The 24047-nt window shown below is 37.5% G+C and overlaps 1 protein-coding gene across 1 annotated transcript in view; it reads right to left on the reverse strand.

Moving 5' to 3' along the window:
- The window catches only part of PKD2L2 (polycystin 2 like 2, transient receptor potential cation channel), a 47741-nt gene that overhangs the window by 8617 nt on the left and 15077 nt on the right, over window positions 1-24047 (reverse strand). Inside the window, exons 7-12 of the mRNA XM_014795796.2 lie at window positions 23361-23531; window positions 22878-23059; window positions 5738-5858; window positions 4489-4590; window positions 2908-2972; window positions 2238-2292 (exon numbers count right to left, since the gene is read on the reverse strand). Of these exons, the coding sequence (XP_014651282.2) occupies window positions 2238-2292; window positions 2908-2972; window positions 4489-4590; window positions 5738-5858; window positions 22878-23059; window positions 23361-23531 (696 nt within the window). The remainder of the gene's footprint in view (window positions 1-2237; window positions 2293-2907; window positions 2973-4488; window positions 4591-5737; window positions 5859-22877; window positions 23060-23360; window positions 23532-24047) is intronic.

The raw sequence follows: 24047 nt of genomic DNA on the forward strand, positions 1-24047 counted from the left end.
TTAAAATCAGTAAAACAATATATTTTTACTATTGTACTCTTAAATATGCTACAGTTTCTTCTTCTTGATTATTAACTCTAAATGATAATTCTTTCACTACTAGCTATTACATGTGCACCAGTCAGTCAGCTTTTTGCACTTTATACCTTCTCTCGCCCTTCTTTTTTCCAACATTTCTCCAATCATCTCTTAGTTGGCTGAAGCTGATCTTCTTGTAGAATCCTCAGGAATACAACAGTATTCTTTGAGTTCTTACACGTTCAAAACTGTTTGAGCCTTTATACTGAAGCACGGCTTTGCTGGATATAAAAATCCTTGGCTTACGTTTTCTTTCCTTGCATATATTTTAGGTGTTCTGTTGATTTATGGTGTTGAATGTTGTCATGCTAACCTGATTTTATTTTCCTTGTAAGTAAATCCAAATTTTACTTGGATAAGGCTCATGTTCATTCTAGGTACTTTATCCAGGTATCTTTTATTTCAGAAATGGTTTATTGAAATATAGTTTTATTTTGTTTTTTATAGGAATTTCAAACTTACGGAAAAGTTACAAGAACAATACAAATACTTTTTTTCCCCTGAAGTATTTGAAGTTGCCAACATGAATGCCCCATTGTTCCTGAATACTTCAGTGTATGTTTCCTGGATACAAGGACATTCTCCTTTATAATCACAGTACAACTATCAGAATCAGAAAATTAATATTGATAGATTATTACCATCTAATCCTCAGTCCCCCATTCAAATTTACCAGTTGTTCCAGTGATGCCTTTTATAGTAAAAAGATCCAGTTCAGGATTATGCGTTGTATATTCTTGTCTTTTAATCTCATTCAGTCTTGCATAGTTCCTCAGCTCTACCTTGACTTTCATGACTTTGACACTTTTGAAGAATATAGGCCAGTTATTTTGTAGATTGTCCCTAAGTTTAGCTTTGTCTGATGTTTCATTATGTTATGCATCTTTGGCAGATGTTACAGAACGGATGCTGTGTTCTCTTTGGCATCCTTTCAGGTGGGGTATGATTTCGACTTGTTCCAGTACTGATTAAGGTGATATCTGCCAGACTTCTCCACTCTGACATTACCCCTTTTCTTTTTGTAATTAGTATGTATTTTGTGGAGAGGTGTGGAAATGTCCTATTCTTCCTCAGACTTTTATTCATGTGTATGTTTAGATCAGTGTGGACTCATGGAATTCTATTTTATTCAATGAGTTATAAGTCGTTATTCGTTATAGTGCTTAAATAGTCCCAGATTTGGCCAGTGGGAGCCCCTTCAAGCTGACTCTTGTCTCTTTTTCATAGATTTCCATCAGTCTGTGAGCACTTGTACTTTCTGGCTCAAGAAGATATTCCAGACTCATCTTGTACTTTTCAGCCCTGGAATTAGCCTTATCTCCAAGGAGCCTTGGTTCCTTTTAGAGGAGAATGGTATTTGGAAACCAAGATCTAGGCACTAGTTGTGTCATTGCTACTAGGATGTCATTGCTTCTAGCTTTCTCAGTGGAAGTGCTAGGACAGCAGGACCTTATGGTGTCTGAGAGTAACCACAATTCAAATGTGGGCAACAGAGCTAGAAAATACACACACACACATATACATCTGCAAATTCTAATCCAACACCGCAAGGTTCGTTTTAACCTTCAACCTTTCCATTTTTGTAACTCCGTTATCTGATAATGAGAAACCTCACTCCAACATATGTACTTTCTTGCTTATTCCAATTTCCTGACCATGCTGTCCTCTTTCTGAGCAATTCAGGGGTTGGGCTGGCAATCAGAAGTAGAGCAATGTTCTGTTTTTTTCACTTGGGTGGTAATTGTATGTGAGGGTTTGCTTTATAATTGTTTCTTAAAATAAGTGATTTGTTGAACATATATATTACAATTTTGAAATATAAAAAAAATCATTAAAGTGATTCATCACATTAATGATTGCAAGAGAAAAATTATATCATCTCAATAGAGTGTATTCACTAAACCCTGTGTGATGGTCCCATAGCGAGTGTACAGCTGTAGGACCAGGGTGTCTGGCTGAGAGCACCAATAAGAGAGAGGGAACATCTGGAATCCAAATGATTTGTCCTAAACAGGAAAGGATCTAGATTCTGAGAGAAATATTTGGAGGTGGCAATTCCTGCTCTGAAAAAACCAAATCATTAATTCTTAATCAGAACTTTTTTGTAAGCGTATTTCTAATAGAGTTATCATTTCTTTATGATAAAATTAAAATCTTACATTTTCGTCAAAGCCTTCTCTTCTGGCTCGTTCAGCCAAATCTCCGCTTTTCATACTGAGAATATAAAATAAAAATCAGAGGCATGTGACAGTAAAAAGGGAAGTGCCAGCATAAAATACAATCAGATATGTAGTAAGGATCTGAATTGCATTTCTGTTCTTTCTGACAACACTAATTATTTGGAAAATGTGGTTATTAATAAGTTTTCCAGAGTATCCCATTTATACCTATAAAAAAATGTTTATATTGTGTCCCATTGCCAGAAGTATGAGTTTGGAAGCAGTTTGACACCAAAATGACTCAATAAATATGTGTATCTTTAAATATTTTGTGTAAAAATATTTTTATTTTGATAGCTAAATAAATGCACTTAATGTAGACTAAAACTGTTTCTTACCTTTTTAGAGGAACTTTACTCTCCTGTCCAGCTTTCTGTTAAAACTCTGAGTGGCATGGCATGCCTTACATTAATTTTAAATTAGCTTAGAGTTTCATGACACTCTCAGAAATTAGAAGGCACTAGCTGAATGTATTGAGAACATATTTAGAATCTGCACATTTGATGGTGAGTGTTTTGCAATCAAAACCTTACTCTCATTGTAACCTTACATCTCATATAATTTAGAGCTTTAAAATGGTAAGTTAAAAATTTAGGGAAAGTCGTCTTACTTGTTCTTGTTTTCATCCTTTTGAGGTTTCTTTAGATTGAGTTTTTCGAGAGCATTGTTGTAACTCTGGGCATAATTAAAAATAGTTAAAAGTTCATCAAAAAATATATCCTGTACTGTTAATGTTTGATCAAGGTAAAGGGAATATGGAATGCTTGTCTCTAGGGACAGCTACCCTATAGAAATGTGGAGGCAAATGCTATGATTATCCTTTCACTTTGTCACCACTTATGGTTTCTGCCTGATGGTGAAAAAGAAAAAGGGGTTCTCTTGTGGACATCATACTTGAACTTGAAAAAAATCTTTAAAGAGTATTATTAACATGTATTGCATTAAGGATGTTAACACTTTAATGCACATAACCAACATCATAATCAAGAGATAAAAGATGAAAAAAACCACAGTTAAGCTCAATGGGGGACATATTAATAGTTTTCTGTTACAGGTAAGTTCTTGGGCAGAACTAACCCCACAGCTATTAGGACCTTTTCTATGTGAAGTGCTATGGTTAGAGCCGTGGGTATGCAGAGATGGGCAAGATGGTACACACAACTCTGCTACACTCAAAGTGAGAGTAGGTGTTGAGAGGACAGGGAAGATTCCACTCTGTCAGGGAGAACAGAATGTCAGTGAGAGAGTGGAGGGAATATTCCTGGAGTTAGGGGATGAGATGAGTAGAGGCCCAGAGGAGAGAGTGAGAGCATAGCAAAGAGCACTGTGCTCACACATTAGCTGGGACGTTCAGTGCTGTAAATGGAGGCAGGGAAGGTAGAAATTCTATAGTTAAGTGATAATGAATAAAGCTAGGTTGAGACTGTGAGAATTGAGAAGGGCCTTGAATGTTTGAGTAAAGAATTTGGACTTATTTTGACAGGCCCAGGGAAACTTTGAAGAATTCTGAGCAGAGAAATGATATGATCAGAGCTGGGCTGGCACAGGAAAGAGGCTAGAACAGTTAAGAACATGTTACTATTCAGAAGGCTGGGTGAAAAGTACTTAGGGCCCTAATTTAGTGATGGCAGTTAGAATTCAAAGAGTCCTTGAGTTCCACATAAGTGAGCAAAAATACAGAGATGAACTTTACACACAAGCCTTGGCAACAGAGCATATAAGGGACAAGGGAATAAAAAGTCCAAGGTTTTTGAGCCAGGGTGGGTGACTGAGAAGAGCGTTGCCATTAACACAAACAGGAAAGTGAGGAAGATAAGGCACATGGAGTTCTGAGTTTAAATTGTTTGTGGAAATTTACCAGCATCTAAATTAAAACTTTTGGAGAGAAGAACGAGTTATTATAATATCCAACAGTGCTTTGCATTTAGTAAACAGCTCAATTACTATTTGATATATGGAACTCGGAAATAATTTTGGCCACATTTTTAAAGCCAGAGAGCGTATCTCACTGCCTTGTTAGTGAAATTATACGAATATGAGTAACACTGGACCAAAACAAAAAAACACCCCCCCCCAAAAAAATCCCCAAAACCCACTACCACTTGGGGTTTAAGTGTTACTTAAACTATAAGAGTATAAAACTGTACAAGATTTGTCTTAGAATTCTAATTAGGAAAAGAATTTGACATACCTCTTTAATCATTTTACAAAGCTCAAAATCTGGCCTTCTGCCTAGTGAATAATCAGCTTTCACTTCAGAATAGGTATCATTAATTATTGCCAAGAACATGTTCTGGGGAGAAATATTCAAATAATTATTTCAATAAAAATTTAGTTTAAATGTTAGTGACTTTGACAGGTGCTGGGATTTGTAAAGTTAGATTTAAATTTTAAAAGTAACTCATATGCTCAATACTTGAGAAATGGCTTTGCAGACTATAATATAGTAGAATGGGAAATGTGTAGTGTGTGGATATAGGCATATATATTTATGGTAAATGAGAAAAGCAGAATGTAAAATAGTGCATGTGAACTGGTTACTAATATATATACATTAATTTATCAATATTACATATCAGAAGAAAAAAACAGAATAATGTAACTATATGTTCCTAAGGGCAGTGTTTTTTTTTTTTTTTAATTCTATAAAGCTGTTTAAAGGCAGAATCTTACTAAGGCTCTTATGACTACTAATGTCCAGATAACACAAACAGAATTGTGGAGAGGGTATTCTTACCCCCAGCCCTCCTCTCCACTTGTCACTGTGGCCCAGCTCTGTCACCCTGAGGACTCTTGGCCACCACCAGGGTATATCTGCTGTGTGTGACAAAAAAATGTTTTCATGGAGGACAGTAGCAGTGCCTTGACTAGGAAGGCCAGGTTCCTGGATTAGGAAGCCCAAATAGATTTGTCCTCTGCACACGTGAGAGACCCATCCTGGGGACTTCTAAAAATCACAAACGTGTGAGCTTTCAGCTGTAAGGGCCAAAAGCCATTGCAATATAGGCAGAATATAAAGGGCCTAATTCATACCTACTGGTATGGCATGTCCCAGGCTGGAGAGACCTGGACGTTCAAGTTATATGTGTAGAAGATTTAGCACATTCTTGGCGCACAACAAATACCCAGATGGTAACTATTGTGATCACATTCTCCATTGGACAACTTGAAAACATTCAGACATTGGACTGGAGAACCTAGATTACTAGGAATCCACACTATTCTTTTTTTTTATTGTGGTAACATCGGTTTATAACATTATATAAATTTCAGGTGTACATCATTATATTTCAATTTCTGTGTAGAACACACCATTCTTAATAAATGTAAAGTGTTGTGACAGCTAGGCAGTGATACTATAATTTCTTCCAAATTAGTAATTTCATTTTATTATTCTAAAAAATGTAAGCAAAAAAGGGAACATATATGGTCATTCTTACCAGCAGGACAAAGAACACAAAAAAGATGAAAGTGATGAAGTAAATGGGTCCCAAGATACGATTGGCTTGCTGAATTCCAGCAAAATTAAAATCTCCAAGAATAATTCGAAATTGTGCAAATCTGATGGGAAGAAAGAAAAACATTAGAAAATATTATTTCTCTTTATACATGCATGATGACTGATGGAGTTACCAATGTGTCTAGGAAAGTGGCTGCATGTGGCGTATGTTCTCTGGCTTTAGTTATGTTAGCACAGAGTTCTATAAAACCGGATGTAGAAAATTCCCCTAAAGGCAAGACTTGAGGTACCTCAGTAGCTGAACAGGTAGTTCAGGAAATCATGGGCTTCAATTTATTTAACCAATGTGAACCCAATGTTCACCTACAAGATTTGAACCTTGAGATACCTGCTTACCAACTCGTCTTGGCAGTGGTTTCCTTAGCCCTGCCTGTGCCCTTCTAAAACTTGGAATACTTTGACCTTGTTCAGTCAGTGATTTTCTTCTTTTTTTTTTTTTTGTGAGGAAAATCAGCCCTGAGCTAACATCCATGCTAATCCTCTTCTTTTTTTGCTGAAGAAGACCGGCTCTGAGCTAACATCTATTGCCAATCCTTCTCTTTTTCTTTGTCCCCCCAAAGCCCCAGTAGATAGTTGTATGTCATAGTTGCACATTCTTCTAGTTGCTGTATGTGGGACGCGGCCTCAGCATGGCCAGAAAAGCAGTGCGTCGGTGCGCACCCAGGATCCGAACCCGGGCCACCAGTAGTGGAGCGCCTGCACTTAACCGCTAAGCCACGAGGCGGCCCCCAGTCAGTGATTTTCAACTTGTACTTAGACCCAAGAGCCCTAAAATTTCTAATATTAATGATATGTTTAATTTTTGCACCTGTTCTGCTAAAATAAGGATGCCAACAATTTGTCACTTGTTAAGTCTCAAACAAGTGCTACAAATGATCCTCAAACGTGATCCTGAGGTTTATTTTATTCTCTTCAATAACTATAAAAGCTTGGTTTTGATGTGAAATAGCATTTAAAATATTACAAAACTTTATTTTATTAATTTTAAAGATGAAAAATTAAGAAATTAAGGCTTTGAATGAGCAAGTAGTAGCAGAGGTAGAATTAGGATTTCTTAACTTGAAGTCTTATTTTATTTTCTCACATTAATTTGCAATGACATTGCCAGACACAACAGGGATATAAGTTATATAGTGAGTTCTTTATTTTAAGAGGAAACCTGGGAAGGAATTTTTAATAATATGTAGATACTTTGCATGATTGGTCAGTCAGTCAAAAGGGAGAACACTTGTTCCTTTTTGCTTTTGCGAATCACGTAGAGGGAGCATAGGGCTATCTACAGTGAAGGAAGATGTATTTAAAGAAATTGGCTACTTGGAGTCCTAGGACTAGAGTTATCTAGAATTTCACCCCCAGTACCTAACTAAGATCTGACTAAATCATACTTAGAGTATTTATTCAAACTGTAATACTGGTTTGTAATGCTCTTTTACACAAGATAGAAAAATGCTGACTTGGAAGGAGAGCAAAGTTTTTCAGCAAATGTTTTTTCCTCTCTGGAATAAGAGAATAAGAGATTCTGTTTTCCTGTTTCTAACTTGATCTTTTACCCTTAAGTTGTGTTTATACAAAAAAAGTTAAAGGCAGCATTTCTCCTCTCCATAAATTAGCTCATTAACTAAAGCTTCCATTCAGCCCTTTTCTATCAGGAAAGTGTCCAGATACTTCTGTTCTGTAAATAATAATGTGAATAACAAAAACCTGAGCAATTTACTGAATGGTTATAATCACACAGGAACTGGAGACTCCAAATACAGTGTTAATTGTCACTTCTGTCCTCTTACTTGGAGCTTAGTTTATCCTTTTTTCCCACAAGCTAAAAGGAACACCATGACCCCTCAGCATACAGGGTTATATTGAATGAAAATAATTTCATAACTTGATACCCCTGCTAGATTTCTAGAGTTCTCTCTTATTGAATAAAATAGCTAACAGACTGTTTCATAATAATGTACCATTTGTGGTTAATATGACTTCCCAGTCCCTCACTTGGAGGCATGATTTGGTGGTAGCTATTCCTAAGCATTCTCCCAATATTGCCTCTATTCCACACTGTCTTCTTCTGTAACTCAGGTTAAACATGAATTAGCCCTTCTCTCTATCCTTTATGTCTCATACCCTCTCCCAACATTTTGTCTCTCTATGCCACATTTTCTTTTTTATTGAGGTAACATTGGTTTATAACATTATATAAATTTCAGGTGTACATCATTATATTTCGATTTCTGTGTATATTACATCATGTTCACCACCCAAAGACTAATTACCATCCATCACCATACACATGTGCAAATCACCCCTTTTGTCCTCCCCCCTCCCCCCTTCCCCTCGTAACCAGCAATCCAGTCTCTGTCTCTATGTATTTGTTTGTTGTTGTTTTTATCTTCTATTTATGAGTGAGATCATATGGTATTTGACTTTCTCCATTTGTCTTATTTTGCTTGGCATAATACTCTCAAGCTCCATCGATGTTGTCGCAAATGGCAAGATTTCATCTTTTTTTACAGCTGAGTAGTATTCCATTGTGTATATATACCATATCTTCTTTATCCGTTTGCCCCTTGATGGGCACCTAGGTTGCTTTCAAGTCTTGGCTATTGGCTAATGCTACAATGAACATAAGGGTGTGTGTATCTTTACGCATTCATGTTTTCATGTTCTTTGGAAAATACCCAGCAGTGGAATAGCTGGATCATATGGTATTTCTATTCTTAATTTTTTGAGGACTCTCCATACTGTTTTCCGTAGTGACTACACCAGTTTGCACTCCCACCAGCAGTGAATGAGGGTTCCCTTTTCTCCATATCCTCTCCAACATTTGTTATTTCTTGTCTTGTTAGTTATAGCCATTCTGACAGGCACGAGGTGATATCTCATTGTAGTTTTGATTTGCATTCCCTAATAATTAGTGATGCTGAACATCTTTTCATGTGCCTGTTGGACATCTGTATATCTTCTTTGGAAAACGGTCTGTTCAGATCTTTTATCCATTTTTTAATTGGGTTTTGTTGTTGTTGTTGAGATGTATGAGTTCTTTATATATTTTGGATATTAACCCCTTATCAGATATACAGTTTGCAGATATCTTCTCCCAATTGTTAGGTTGTCTTTTTGTTTTGTTGATGATTTCTTTTGCTGTGCAGAAGCTTTTTAGTTTGATGTAGTCCCATTTGTTTATTTTTTCTTTCGTTTCCCTTGCCTAGTCAGACATGGTCTTTGAAAATATGCTGCTAAGACCAATGTCAGAGCATACTGCCTATGTTTTCTTCTAGAAGTTTTATCGTTTCAGGTCTTACATTCAAGTCTTTAATCCATTTTGAGTTAATTTTTGTGTACAGAGTAAGATAATGGTCTACTTTCATTTTTTTGCATGTGGCTGTCCAGTTTTCCCAATACCATTTATTGAAGAGACTTTCCTTTCTCCACTGTATGTTCTTCATGCCCTTGGCAAAAATTAGTTGTCCACAGATGTGTGGGTTTATTTCTGGGTTCTCAATTCTGTTCCACTGATCTTTGTGTCTGTTGTTTGTTTTTGTGCCAGTACCACGCTGTTTTGATTACTGTAGCTTTGTAGTATATTTTGAAATCAGTGAGTGTGATGCCTCCAGCTTTGTTCTTTTTTCTCAGGATTCCTTTGGCTATTCAGGGTCTTTTGTTGTTCCATATAAATTTTAGGATTCTTTGTTCTATTTCTGTGAAAAATGTTGGAATTTTGATAGGGATTGCATTGAATCTGTAGATTGCCTTAGGAAGTATGGACATTTTAACTATGTTAATTCTTCCAATCCAAGAGCATGGAATATCTTTCCATTTCTTTGTGTCCTCTTCAATTTCTTTCAAAATGTTTTATAGTTTACAGTACAGATCTTTCACATCTTTGGTTACATTTATTCCTAAGTATTTTATTCTTTTTGTTGCAATTGTAAGTGGGATTGTATTCTTTTTTTTTTTTTTTTGATGAGGAAGATTAGCCCTGAGCTAACATCTGTTGCCAATCCTCCTCTTTTTGCTAGGGAAGATTGGCCCTGGGCTAATATCCATGCCCATCTTCTTCTACTTTATATGTAGGATGCCTGCCACAGCAAGGCTTGATAAGTGGTGCATAGGTCCACGCCTGGGATCTGAACCTGCAAATCCTGGGCCGCAAAAGCAGAGTGCACGAACTTAACCACTACGCCACTGCGCCGGCCCTGGGATTGTATTCTTAATTTCTCATTCTGCTACTTTGTTGTTAGTGTATAGAAACACAACAAATTTTTGTCTGTTGATTTTGTATCCTGCAACTTTATTGTATTCATTTATTTTTTCTAAAAGTTTTGGGTGGATTCTTTAGGGTTTTCTATATATAAAATCATGTCATCTGCAAATAGTGACAGTTTCACTTCTTCCTTTCCAATTTGGATCCCTTTTATTTCTTTTTCTTGCCTGATTGCTCTGGCTAGGACTTCCACTACTACGTTAAATAGGAGTGGTGAGGGGCTGGCTCCATGACGTAGTGGTTAAGTGTGTGCGCTCTGCTGCTGGCGGCCCAGGTTTGGATCTTGGGTGTGCACCAATGCACCGCTCATCAGGCCATGCTGTGGCGGCGTCCCATATAAAGTGGAGGAAGATGGGCACAGATGTTAGCCCAGGGCCAGTCTTCCTTAGCAAAAAGAGGAGGATTGCCATGGATGTTAGCTCAGGGCTGATCTTCCCCACAAAAAAAAAAAAAGAGTGGCGAAAGTGGACATTGTTGTCTGGTTCCTGTTCTTCAAGGATAGCTTTCAGTTTTTCTTTGTTGAGTATGATATTAGCTGTAAGTGTGTCATATATGGCCTTTATTATGTTGAGGTGCTTTCCTTCTATACCCATTTTATTCAGAGTTTTTATCATAAATGGATGTTGTATCTTGTCCAATGCTTTCTCTGCATCTATTGAGATGATCATGTGATTTTTATTCTTCATTTTCTTAACATGGTGTATCACGTTGATTGATTTGTGGATGTTGAACCATCTCTGCATCCCTGGAACAAATCCCACTTCATGGTATATGATCTTTTTAATGTATTGTTGCATTCGATTTGCTAGTATTTTGTTGAGTATTTTTGCATCAATGTTCATCAGTGATATTGGCCTGTAATTTTCTTTTTTTGGTTGTCCTTGTCTTGTTTTGGTATCAGGGTAATGTTGGCCTCATGGAATGAGTTAGGAAGCTTCTCCTCCTCTTAAATTTTTTGGAAGAGTTTGAGAAGGATAGGTATTAAGTCTTCTTTGAATATTTGGTAGAATTCATCACAGAAGCTCTCTGGTCCTGGACTTTTATTTTTTGGGAGGTTTTTTTTTTTGGTGAGGAAGATTCACTCTGAGCTAACATCTGTTGCCAATCTTCCTCTTTTCTTTTCTCGAGGAAGATTAGCCTTGCGCTAACATCTGTGCCAATCTTCCTTATTTTGTATGTGGGTTGTCACCACAGCATGGCTTGATGAATGGTGTACGTCCGAGCCCAGGATCCAAACCCGCAAACCCGGGCTGCTGAAATGGAGCATGCCAGATTTAACCACTATGCCATGGGGCCAGCCTCTTTTGGGAGGTTTTTGATTACTGTTTCAATCTCCTTACTGGTGATTTGTCTATTCAAATTCTCTATTTCTTCTTGACTCAGTTTTGGAAAGTTGTATGATTCTAAGAATGTATCCATTTCTTGTAGATTATCCAATTTGTTGGTTTCTTCATAGTGGTCTCTTATAATCTTTCGTATTTTTGAAATGTCCATTGTAATTTCTCCTCTTTCATTTCTGATTTTATTTATTTGAGCCTTCTCTCTTTTTTTCTTGGTGAGTCTAGCTAGAAGTTTGTTAATTTTGTTTATCTTTTCAAAGAACCAGCTCTTCATTTCATTGATTTTTTTCTATTGATTTTTTAGTCTCTATTTCATTTATTTCTGCTCTGATTTTTATTTTTTCCTTCCTTCTACTGATTTTGGTATGCCACATTTTCAATAACTTTTTCTTACCTATTTATTTTTCACTTTATCATTCTCTTTTCATCTGTGTCTTATATGCTGTCAAACCTGTCAACTGGGTTTTTAATCTCAGTTGCTATCATTTTCAGTTATAGAATTCTATTTGATACTTTTTCAAATATGTCACTATCCTGTTCTCTGAAGATATTTTCTGATGTGTTTTATTTCTCTAAATATAGTAAATAGGAGGAGGAGTCAAGATGGCGGCGTAGGCAGACTCTGAACTCACCTCCTCCTGTGGACACAGCCAATTTACAACTACTCGTGGAAAAATTACCCCTGAGACAGAACTGAAAACTGGATGAGAGGAACTCCTGCAACAACGGACAATCCTAACTGAGGTGGAAGAGGCAGAGACTCCCTTCTGGAGAGGAAAAACGCCGCCTTCACAAGCCGCCAGCTTCACGGCCGCCGGGAGCAGCTCACAGGTACGCAGCCTCCCTGGAGGCGCAGGGCCCTGAGCCGGGAGTGCCCCCGCTGTGGGCATATTGTGGACCCAGCACAACTGAGACCAGCGGCATAATATCTGACTGTACCTGCTACTAAAACACTGGGGAGCACCCCCAGAAAACCCGGTTCACAAAGAAACTAAAACTGGCTCTTAAAGGGCCTGCGCGCAAACTCACCCGTTTCAGGAAGCACCCTAAAATCACAAGAAAGGTGTACAGTGCTTTGGTGACAAGAGACTCACCTAATAGGCCCTGAGTGCATCTCGGTGAGGGGTGAGACCTCTCCAGGGACTGGGACATTGGCGGCGGCCATTGTTGTGGCCTGGTGTGGGCGTGCTGACACAGACACCATTGGAGTTCTCCCTGAGGCCTGCTAGTCCAGGGTCTGCCCCACCCGCTAGAGCACCGATTTAATCCAGCCCAGCCAGGGCAGGCAGCCCACCCTAGATACTGGCCCCACCGAACAACAAGCCCTCAGGCAACTTGTGGGCCTGCATAGATTGGTGACTGGATTCTCTGCAGCCTGGCAACTGAGCCAACTTGGGCAGGGCAGGGTGTGCACAAGGAGCGGGTGGAGAGTGTGGGGCGGTGGCAGAGTGTGTGGGGCTCCCGCCGTGGAGAGACTGGGTCCGCTTGGGGAGGTCGGGGCGCTCACACGGGGCAGGACTGTGTTGACTGTGTGTGTGGACCTGTGGGCGGCAGGGCTTATCAGCCGCAGAAGACTTGTACTTCTCAAAGACCCACATAGGAGGTTTGCTCCACCTTCCAAAACCTGAAACAATTGGGTGCTCCTGTGCCTGAGGCCAGCCCCACCCAGCTTCAATCCTCAGAGAGCTGACAAGAGACCTAATAGGCTAGAGGCTTACAGCAATTGTAAGGCCCTGAGCCTAACAACCTGCCACGGTGGGGGCCTACTCACTTAAAAGAAATACTGCAACACAAATGTGGTATTAGAACTTGCAGCCAACTGTGCTGGGGATCCCCACACCTGATAAAGAGACTGAAGGGCCCACAACAACTACAAGCAGCTGAGCATTACAACAGCTGGCCAGGAGCATAACTCAGCCTCCCTGGGTGCCTACAGGGAGAGCAAACAGGCCACAGCAGAAGGATACACGTAGCCCACATAGGGGTCACCCCTGGAACATTGAGAACTGAGGGAAGCACACTGGAAGCCTCCTAAGCCATCACTTACCTAAGGTCACCTATCCAAGAGCAGGAGACGTAGCTGACCTACCTAATACGTAGACACAAGCACAGGGAAAGAGGCAAAATGAAGAGGCAAAAGAATACATTCCAAGTAAGGGAACAGGACAAAACCCCAGAAAAGGAACTAAGTGAAACAGAAATGAGCAACCTACACGACAGAGAGTTCAAACTAAGAGTGTTAAGGATGCTCACTGATCTGGGGAGAAGAATAGATGAACTCAGTGAGAATGTCAACAAAGAAATGGAAGATATAAAAAAGAACCAATCAGAAATGAGGAATACAATACTGGAAATGAAAAATTCATTAGAGGGACTCAAAAGCAGAGTAGAGGATACAGAAGAGCGGATCTGTGAGCTGGAAGAAAGACTAGAAGAAATTACCCGAGGTGAACAGGTAAAAGAGAAAAGAATTAAAAAGAGTGAGGACAGTCTAAGGGACCTCTGGGACAACATCAAGCGCACTAACATCCGTGTTATAGGTGTCCCGGAGGGAGAAGAGCGAGACAAGGGGTCAGAGAATCTATTTCAAGAAATAATAGATGAAAACTTCCCTAACCTAAGGAAGGAAACAGACATCCAGGTACAGGAAGCACAGAGAGCCCCAAACAAGATAAACCCAAAGAGGCCCACACCAAGACACATCATAATCAAAATGTCCAGAATTAAAGATAAAGAGAGAATCCTAAAAGCCACAAGAGAATGTCAAGTTACGTACAAAGGAAACCCCATAAGGCTATCAGCTGACTTCTCAGCAGAAACCTTACAGGCTAGAAGAGAGTGGCATGATATATTTAAAGTGCTAAAAGGAAAAAACTTACAGCCAAGAATACTCTACCCAGCAAGGTTATCATTCAAAATGGAAGGAGAGATCAAAATTTTCCCAGATAAGCAAAAATTAAAGGAGTTTGTCACCAAGAAACCAGTGCTACAAGAAATGTTAAAGGGACTGATTTAAGGGGAAAAGAAAAGACCACAAATAGGAAAAATCATCTATTTCCATGATAAGAGGGTAATGGATACAAATGCACAAAAAAGAGGTTAGATATGATATCAAAAACATAAAAGGAGGGAAGAGGGGTGTTAAAGAGTAGAGCTTTCAGACAGAGGTCAAACTAAAGAGACCATCAATTCTGTATAGAAGAAGAAAGGAACAGAGAAGGACTACTAAAACACTGAGAAAAAAAAAAAAGTTAAAAAATGGCAGTAAGTACATACTTATCAATAGCTACTTTAAACGTCAATGGACTAAACGTTCCAATTAAAAGGCATAGGGTGGCTGACTGGATAAAAAAACAAAACCCATATATATGCTGCATACAAGAGACACACTTCAGACCTAAAGACACTCACAAACTGAAAGTGAAGGGATGGAAAAAGATACTCCAGGAAAATGGCAATGAAAAGAAAGCTGGGGTAGCAGTACTCATATCAGACAAAATAGACTTTAAAACAAAAACTGTAAAAAGAGACAAAGAAGGGCATTACATAATGATCAAGGGAACAATCCAACAAGAGGATATAACACTTGTAAATATCTACGCACCCAATGTAGGTGCACCTAAATATATAAAGCAATTATTAACAGACATAAAAACAGAAATAGACAGTAACACAATAATAGTAGGGGACTTTAACACTCCACTTACACCAACGGATAGATCATCCAAACAGAAGATCAATAAGGAAACATTGGCCTTAAACGACACACTAGAACAGATGGACCTAGTAGATATATACAGAGCATTCCATCCAAAAACCGAAGAATACACGTTCTTTTCAAAGGCACATGGAACATTCTCCAGGATTGATCACATATTAGGCCACAAAACAAGTCTCCATAAATTTAAGAAGATTGAAATAATACCAAGCATCTTTTCTGACCACAACGGTATGAAACTAGAAATCAACTATAGGAAGAAAATCAGAAAAGCCACAAATACGTGGAGATTAAACAAAATGCTACTGAACAACGACTGGGTTAACGAAGAAATCAAAGAAGAAATCAAAAAATACCTGGAGACAAATGAAAATGAAAATACGACATGCCAGAATTTATGGGATACAGCAAAAGCAGTTCTAAGAGGGAAGTTTATAGCGATACAGGCCTATCTCAACAAACAAGAAAAATCTCAAATAAACAATCTAACAATGCACCTGAAGGAACTGGAAAAAGAAGAACAAACAAAGCCCAAAATCAGTAGAAGAAGGGAAATAATAAAAATCAGAGCAGAAATAAATGAAATAGAGAGCAAAAAAAAATAGAAAAATTAATAAAACCAAGAGCTGGTTCTTTGAAAAGATCAACAAAATTGACAAACCTTTAGCTAGACTCACCAAGAAAAAAAGAGAGAAGGCACAAATAAGTAAAATCAGAAATGAAAGAGGAGAGGTTACAACAGACACCTCAGAAATACAAAAGATTATAAGAGAATACTATGAAAAGCTATATGCCAACCAATTCGACAATCTGGAAGAAATGGATAAATTCTTAGAATCATACAACCTTCCAAAACTGGATCAAGAAGAAGTAGAGAATTTGAATAGACCAATCACCTGTAAGGAGATCGAAACAGTAATCACAAACCTCCCCAAAAATAAAAGTCCAGGACCAGACGGCTTCCCTGGTGAATTCTACCAAACATTCAAAGAAGACTTAATACCTATCCTTCTCAAACTCTTCCAAAAACTTGAGGAGGGGGAAGCTCCTAACTCATTCTACGAAGCTGACATTACCCTGATACCAAAACCAGACAAGGACAACAAAAAAAAAGAAAATTACAGGCCAATATCACTGATGAACATCGATGCAAAAATCCTCAATAAAATACTAGCAAATCGCATACAACAATACGTTAAAAAGATTATACACCATGATCAAGTGGGATTTATTCCAGGGATGCAGGGATGGTTTAACATTCGCAAATCAATCAACGTAATACACCACATTAATAAAATGAAGAATAAAAATCACATGATCATCTCAATAGATGCAGAGAAAGCATTTGACAAGATACAGCATCCATTTATGATAAAAACTCTGAATAAAATGGGTATAGAAGGAAAGTACCTCAACATAATAAAGACCATATATGAGAAACCCACAGCTAATATCCTCAATGGTGAAAAACTGAAGGCCATCCCTCTAAGAACAGGAACCAGACAAGGATGCCCACTGTCACCACTCCTATTTAACATAGTACTGGAAGTCCTTGCCAGAGCAATCAGGCAAGAGAAAGAAATAAAAGGGATCCAAATTGGAAAGGAAGAAGTGAAACTGTCACTATTTGCAGATGACATGATTTTATATATAGAAAACCCCAAAGAATCCACCAGAAAACTTTTAGAAGTAATAAACGAATATGGTAAAGTTGCAGGATACAAAATCAACATACAAAAATCAGTTGCATTTCTGTACACTAACAACGAAGTAGCAGAAAGAGAAATTAAGAATACCATCCCATTTACAATTGCAACAAAAAGAATAAAATACCTAGGAATAAACTTAACCAAAGAGGTGAAAGATCTGTACACCGAAAACTATAAAACATTTCTGAAAGAAATTGAAGAAGACACAAAGAAATGGAAAGATATTCCGTGCTCTTGGATTGGAAGAATTAACATAGTTAAGATGTCCATACTTCCTAAAGCCATCTATAGATTCAATGCAATCCCTATCAAAGTTCCAACAACATTTTTCACAGAAATAGAACAAAGAATCCTAAAATTTATATGGAACAACAAAAGACCCCGAATAGCTAAAGGAATCCTGAGAAAAAAGAACAAAGCTGGAGGTATCACACTCCCTCATTTCTCAAAATATACTACAAAGCTGTAGTAACCAAAACAGCATGGTACTGGCACAAAAACAGACACACAGATCAATGGAATAGAATCGAAAGCCCAGAAATAAACCCACACATCTATGGACAGCTAATCTTTGACAAAGGAGCCAAGAACATACAATGGGGAAAAGAAAGTCTCTTCAACAAATGGTGTTGGGAAAACTGGATAGCCATATGCAAAAAAATGAAAGTAGACCCTTACCTTACACCATACACAAAAATTAACTCCAAATGGATTAAAGACTTGAATGTAAGACCTGAAACTGTGAAACTTCTAGAAGAAAACATAGGCAGTACGCTCTTCGACATCAGTCTTAGCAACATCTTCTCACACACCACGTCTGACCGGGCAAGAGAAACAATAGAAAAAATAAACAAATGGGACTACATCAAACTAAAAAGCTTCTGCACAGCAAAAGAAACCATCAACAAAACGAAAAGACAACCTAACAATTGGGAGAAGATATTTGCAAACCATACTTCTGATAAGGGCTTAATCTCCAAAATATATAAAGAACTCATGCATCTTACCAACAAAAAAACTACCAACCCAATTAAAAAATGGGCAAAGGACCTGAACAGACATTTCTCCAAAGAAGATATACAGATGGCCAGCAGACACATGAAAAGATGTTCAAAATCATTAACTATCAGGGAAATGCAAATCAAAACTACAATGAGATATCACCTGACGCCCGTCAGAATGGCTATAATTAACAAGACAGGAAACAACATGTGTTGGAGAGGATGTGGAGAGAAGGGAACTCTCATACACTGCTGGTGGGAGTGCAAACTGGTGCAGCCACTATGGAAAACAGTATGGAGATTCCTCAAAAAATCAAGGATAGAACTACCATATGATCCAGCCATCCCACTGCTGGGTATTTATCCAAAGAACTTGAAAACACCAATTTGTACAGGTACATGCACCCATGTGTTCATTGCAGCGTTATTCACAATAGCCAAGACTTGGAAGCAACCTAAGTGCCCATCAAGGGACGAATGGATAAAGAAGCTGTGGTATATATACACAATGGAATACTACTCAGCCATAAGAAACGATGAAATCCAGCCATTTGTGACATCATGGATGGACATTGAGGGTATAATGCAAAGTGAAATAAGTCAGAGGGAGAAGGTCAAATACCGCATGATTTCCTTCATTAAGTAGTAGATAATAACAACAATAAACAAACACATAGGGACAGAGATTGGATTGGTGGTTACCAGAGGGGAAGGGGGGAGGGAGGAGGGTGAAAGGGATAATTCAGTACATGTGTGTGGTGATGGGTTGTAATTAGTATTTTGGTGGTGAACATGATGTAATCTATGCAGAAATAGAAGTACAATGATGTACACCTGAAATTTTTACAATGTTATAAACCAATGTTACTGCAATAAACAAAAAATTAAAAAAAAAATAAATATAGTAAATAATGCTTAAGTATTTCAATATCTGAAGTCTTTGAGTCTGTTTCTATTGTCTGCTCTATCTGCTGGTTCTTGCTTTTGTTTTTTTACCTTTATGTACCAGGTTATCTTTGACTATGAGCAGTAAATTATATTTGAAAAAATTACTTGGAGAAGTAATTTGAGGTTTAGGATGAAGATATATTTCTCTAGAGAGGTTTTTTGTTTGTGTCTGCAGGTGCCTGCAGGCATTCTAGCCTGGGACCATCTTAATTCTAGTTCAAGACATGAGATTCCTTGGACACTCACACTTCAAGTCACAATGAGGGATTCACGTTTAACTTGAGGCTGTAGCACTTCAGGCTCTCTGCTTGATGTGTGGAGAGGTTATTAGACAATTTTCCTCTCCCCTCACCCCTCACATACACCCACACACACACACACACACGCAGGCCCTGGGCTTTGCCTTCTGTTTCCTTCTCCCTGAGAGGTGGCCAGGAACACAGTTTCTTAACTATTTCTTCTGGATGAGCAAAAATGCCTTCAGGGAGGAGGATTTGGGGAAGATAGTAGCGTAAGAAGCACTAGGAATCTTTCTCCCCACCTAGACAACAATCACACTGGTAGAATCTGTCTGATGTAACTATTTTGGAGCTCTGGAGTCTGTTGAAGGCTTGCAACTTCCAGGGAAAGGCTCAACAATTTTGGTTAATTTCAGCTTTTAGTTTGCAAGCAGCTACCCATCTCCCACCCCTCACCCTATGGCAGGAAGCCATGCAGGTATTCCTGGAGCAGCTCACACACAGCTTGCGGGAGTCAGGGGTGGGCAATAAAGACCCTGTGCTCTAAACATCAAGGGTCTGTGTTCTGATTGCTGACTGCTGCTTCTGCTCACATAGGTGCAAACACAGAGGCAGGTGGGTATGTTCTCCCACTTTGTTGCAAGCCCCTCCCCCTCTGGCTGAAGCAATGTCCTTGGAACTTAAAGGGTCAGTCCCCTTCCCTCCTCCTTCATTTTTCTTTTATTGCCCTTTTAGGAGCCAGACATTAAAGACTAGGACATTCAAAAGCAACTGCATATATGGAGGAAATTAGAAAGTCACCATGCATGCCCAGGAGAAGGCACAGTCTTAGAAAATACCTGAGAAGATCTTAAGTTTACACCTCAGGCTGATCGTCAGCATGGAGACAGTCTACAACAATCAAAAGCAAAAAACAGTAAACCCTGGGGAAGGGAAAGAATCTGATTTCCACAGTTATCACATTATTACATTTAAATGTCTAGTTTTCCACACAAGAAAAATAAGACATACAAAGAAACAGGGAAGTATGGCCCATTCAAAGGAAAAAAAAATAAACCAATAGAAACTATCCCCAAGAAAGACCAGATGGCACACCTACTAGACAAAGACTTTAAAACAATTGTCTGAAAGATGCTCAAAGAACTAAAAGAAGACATGGAGAAAGTCAAGAAAACAATGTATGAACAAAATGGAAATATCAATAAAGAGCTAGAACACCTAAAAAGAAATTCTAGAGCTGAAAAGTACAATAACTAAAATGAAAATTCACTAGAGGGATTCAAAGGCAGATCTGAACAGGCAGAAGGAAAAAATCAGTGAACTTGAAGATAGGACAATTGAAATTATCAAGTCTGAGGAAAAGAAAGAAAATGATTGAAGAAAAGTGAACAGAGCCTAAGGGACCTGTAGGATACCATCAAGGAGACCAACATAGGCATAAGCACATGAAAAGATAGTAATCAATATCACTAATGATTAGTGAAATGCAAATCAAAACCACAATGAGATATCACCTCACACCCATTAGGATGGCTACTATCAAAAAAAAAAAGCCCAGAAAATAACAAGTGTTGATAAGGATGTGAAGAAATTGAAATCCTTGGGCACTGTTATTGGGAATGTAAAATGGTATAGCTACTGTGGAAAACAGTACGGCAGTTCCTCAAAAAATTCAAAATAGAATTACCATATGATCCAGTAATTTTACCTCTAGGTATATACCCAAAAGAATTGAAAGCAGGGTCTCAAAGAGATGTTTGTACACCCATATTCTCATAGCAGCATTATTCACAATAGCTAAACTGTGGAAGCAACCCAAGTGTCCATTGACAGATGAGCAGATAAACAAAATGTAGTGTGTGTGTGTATATATATATATATACATATATATATATACACACATACACACACACAATGGAATATAATTCAGCCTCCAAAAGGAAGGAAATTCTGACATATTTTACAACATTGTTGAATCTTGAAGACATTATGCTAAGTCGAATAAATCACTCACAAAAAGACAAATACTGTATGATTCCACTAGGTACCTACAGTAATCAAAATCATAGAGACAAAAAGTAGAATGGTGGTTGCCAGGGGCTGGGGTAAGGGAGGAAATAGAGAGTTCTTGTTTAATGGGTATAGAGTTTCAGTTTTGCAAGATCAAAAGTGTTCTGAGATGGATGGTGGTGATGGCTGCACAAGACGAATGTACTTAATATCACTGAACTGTACACTTAGAAATAGTTAAGATGGTAAATTTTATGTTATGTGTATTTTAACACAATAAAAAAAAAATCCTTATCAACCTAAAAAACAAAAGCCTTCAGTGCGAAAGTAGCTTTGGGTGCTGGGCTTACTTCTCTGGATTCTTGCCTTCTGATTTTGGCCCTCATATTACTCACTTTTTTGTTAGTTCTTCAGTGTTTTCTATATTTCATCCAGCTTTTAAATTGTCCTGAAGAGGTGGCTGATCCAAATAACCTAGCACGTCGTTACCAAAAGTAGAAGTCCCCTCATTCATCCATTCCAAAGTTTTCTACCTGTTTATTCTGTGCCTTCTACTTCCTTTCCTACCACTATTCAAGGTTAGACAAACTTCCAAGGTTCTATAAATATATTCAATGTCCAATGCTACTAAGTGTTATTATTAACTAACACTTGAATTAAGGTCCTAGGAAAGGGCCAAGAAGTTCTTAGAACTGAAAACATTATTCACTCAAGATAAGCTGATTAGATTTCTCAAAATATAGGTCATTTGAAGTTGGAAAGGACCTTTGGGAGTAATTTATCCAGTCCCTTCATTTACAGATAAAGAAATTAAGGTCTAGAAAAGCTAAATAGCTAGTGGCAGAATTGGAAAGTAGAATTATGTCCTCTTGGTTCCTAGTCCACTCTTCTTTCCGCTATTGATCTAGTAAAGGGTTATTTCAGAAAAATGTTATTAAATTTCATACTATTGGTACTTCAATTATTTAGATGTGGATGGTGAAAAAAGGGCAACCTAAGACATTTCTTTAGACCAGAGATTCCTCTAAATTGGGTAAAAGGATCACGGACAAATAAGTTTGGGGAATTCTTAACCAAAGTTAAGAAAGTTATTGTAGTTTTTCTCAGAGCCATATATTACTATGCACCACAAATTTCCAAAAGAGTGATGCAAAATTTCCCAAACTTACTTAAATATGAAGCTATTTTTCTCCAGACAATCTTGGTCTAGATTCCACAGAACACATTTTGAGAATTGATATTTTAGACTGTCATAGTTTTATTATACAGACAGAACTTGCTTTTCTTACCCTAAAAGGGCAGTAAACTTATTAAAATTATTCACTTTTAAAGAAAAGTCTGAATACTTTTCTAGGGATTCTACCTAATCAGTTCTGTAAGTTTGTTGCCTGCTGATTGCTTTATGGGTATAAAGATATTTTTAAAACACAGGTTTGCCAGATCAGCAAAGGACAATCAGGTCAATATCACTAAAAGGATTCTAAAGATGGAGCCCTCCAAGGAAAACACTTCAAAGATTTCTTTTGCCTAGAGAATAAATAGTACAGAGACATGGAGCCAGATTCTTTTATCTTAGGTAAAATTTTCACTTCTAGTGAAAAATGAAAAATTATTTTTATAACTTGACTTAGTAACACTTAAAAAATGGATATTACCATCCATTTGGATCTTTCAATGCCTAACTGTACTTTGAGCGTGACAGATATTTAGCCATCGGTGAAAATATCAAACCAAGTTTAAATTTATTAAAGCTTATGTTACTACTTATCATAGTCCTTTTCATGATTTTTTTTGTTATAAACTTGAAAATATAATCACATTTATACTAAGAGCTTACATGGAATTGTGAAAAGTGGAAAAGTCATCAACTTGTGATCCAAAAACAAGAAATCCTAACTGGGCGTAAGCAAAGAATATTATAAAAAACATGATGGCAAATCCTACTATGTCTTTGATACAGCGGGACAAGGTTGATGACAGCTGAGACATCGTCTTATTAAAGCTTATGAATTTGAATATCTGAAAGAGAACAAAGTTAATTGAAATAAGAGAATATTAAAGATTATAATTACTTAGAGTAAGTTAAATTAATTTCAGAAGAAATCTGCTTTAAATTAAAGGAAGTGCTTAATGATAGTCAGGGGTGTTTGAGGATTCACCAGCAATCGTTACAAGGACAAACTACCTTTAAAATTACTTTATAGTTAAGAATATCCTTTTGTTTGTTCATGACTTTGTAGTTTAAGTTCCCATTTTGCTATGTAATATAATACAATATCATATCTAATCTGTTGTATCTAATATAATAAAATATAAATACCTTTATCCATGCAAAGAAGATGGTAATAGCAAGTATATTGTTGTAATAAATGTGCCAGTATGCAAGAAAATAGAAATCTGAATATTTTTTGGTATTTTTTAACAGCTGTCCAAGTAACAGGAAAACTTGTATATTACAGTATGAGTTGAAGAAAACAGCCACAAAACACAACTAAATGGGAAAATAAGAAAGGTTAAATTAGAGACTATTTATCTAAATCTCCTGCAGCCTATGAAGAAATACATGAAAAAGTTCATCAAAAGTTAACAAAAAGGGAGGGAGAGATAAGGCATAGGCTTTTACATAAATGGAAGGAAGCCTCAACTTATAGAAGTTTAAGGAAGCATAATTATCATAAAAGCAGAAAAATATTGATCACCTGGTCATCCTAACCTATCTGCCTGTTTGTTTCTTTGAGTCATAAAGTACAAATGTATAAAATGATTATATAATTCTGACTAGGCTGTAAGAGTTTCTGCTCCATGTAACTACATACTTTAAAAGTTTAATATTTTCCACGATGTAACACTATAAGAAAAAATTTTTTACAGTTCCAAAAAAATAAACCCTTTTAGAGCCCTTTAACAACTCTTTTAGAAGAGAATTTCAGAAGCAGGTTATCTTAAGTATCAGAGCTTTGTAACTGTCATGAAAATTTTCCTTTGATTTCTCTTGCCTGAAATACTC

This window comes from Ceratotherium simum, chromosome 4, assembly GCF_057802395.1.
Source record: "Ceratotherium simum simum isolate JZ-2026a chromosome 4, ASM5780239v1, whole genome shotgun sequence".
NCBI lineage: Eukaryota > Metazoa > Chordata > Mammalia > Perissodactyla > Rhinocerotidae > Ceratotherium > Ceratotherium simum.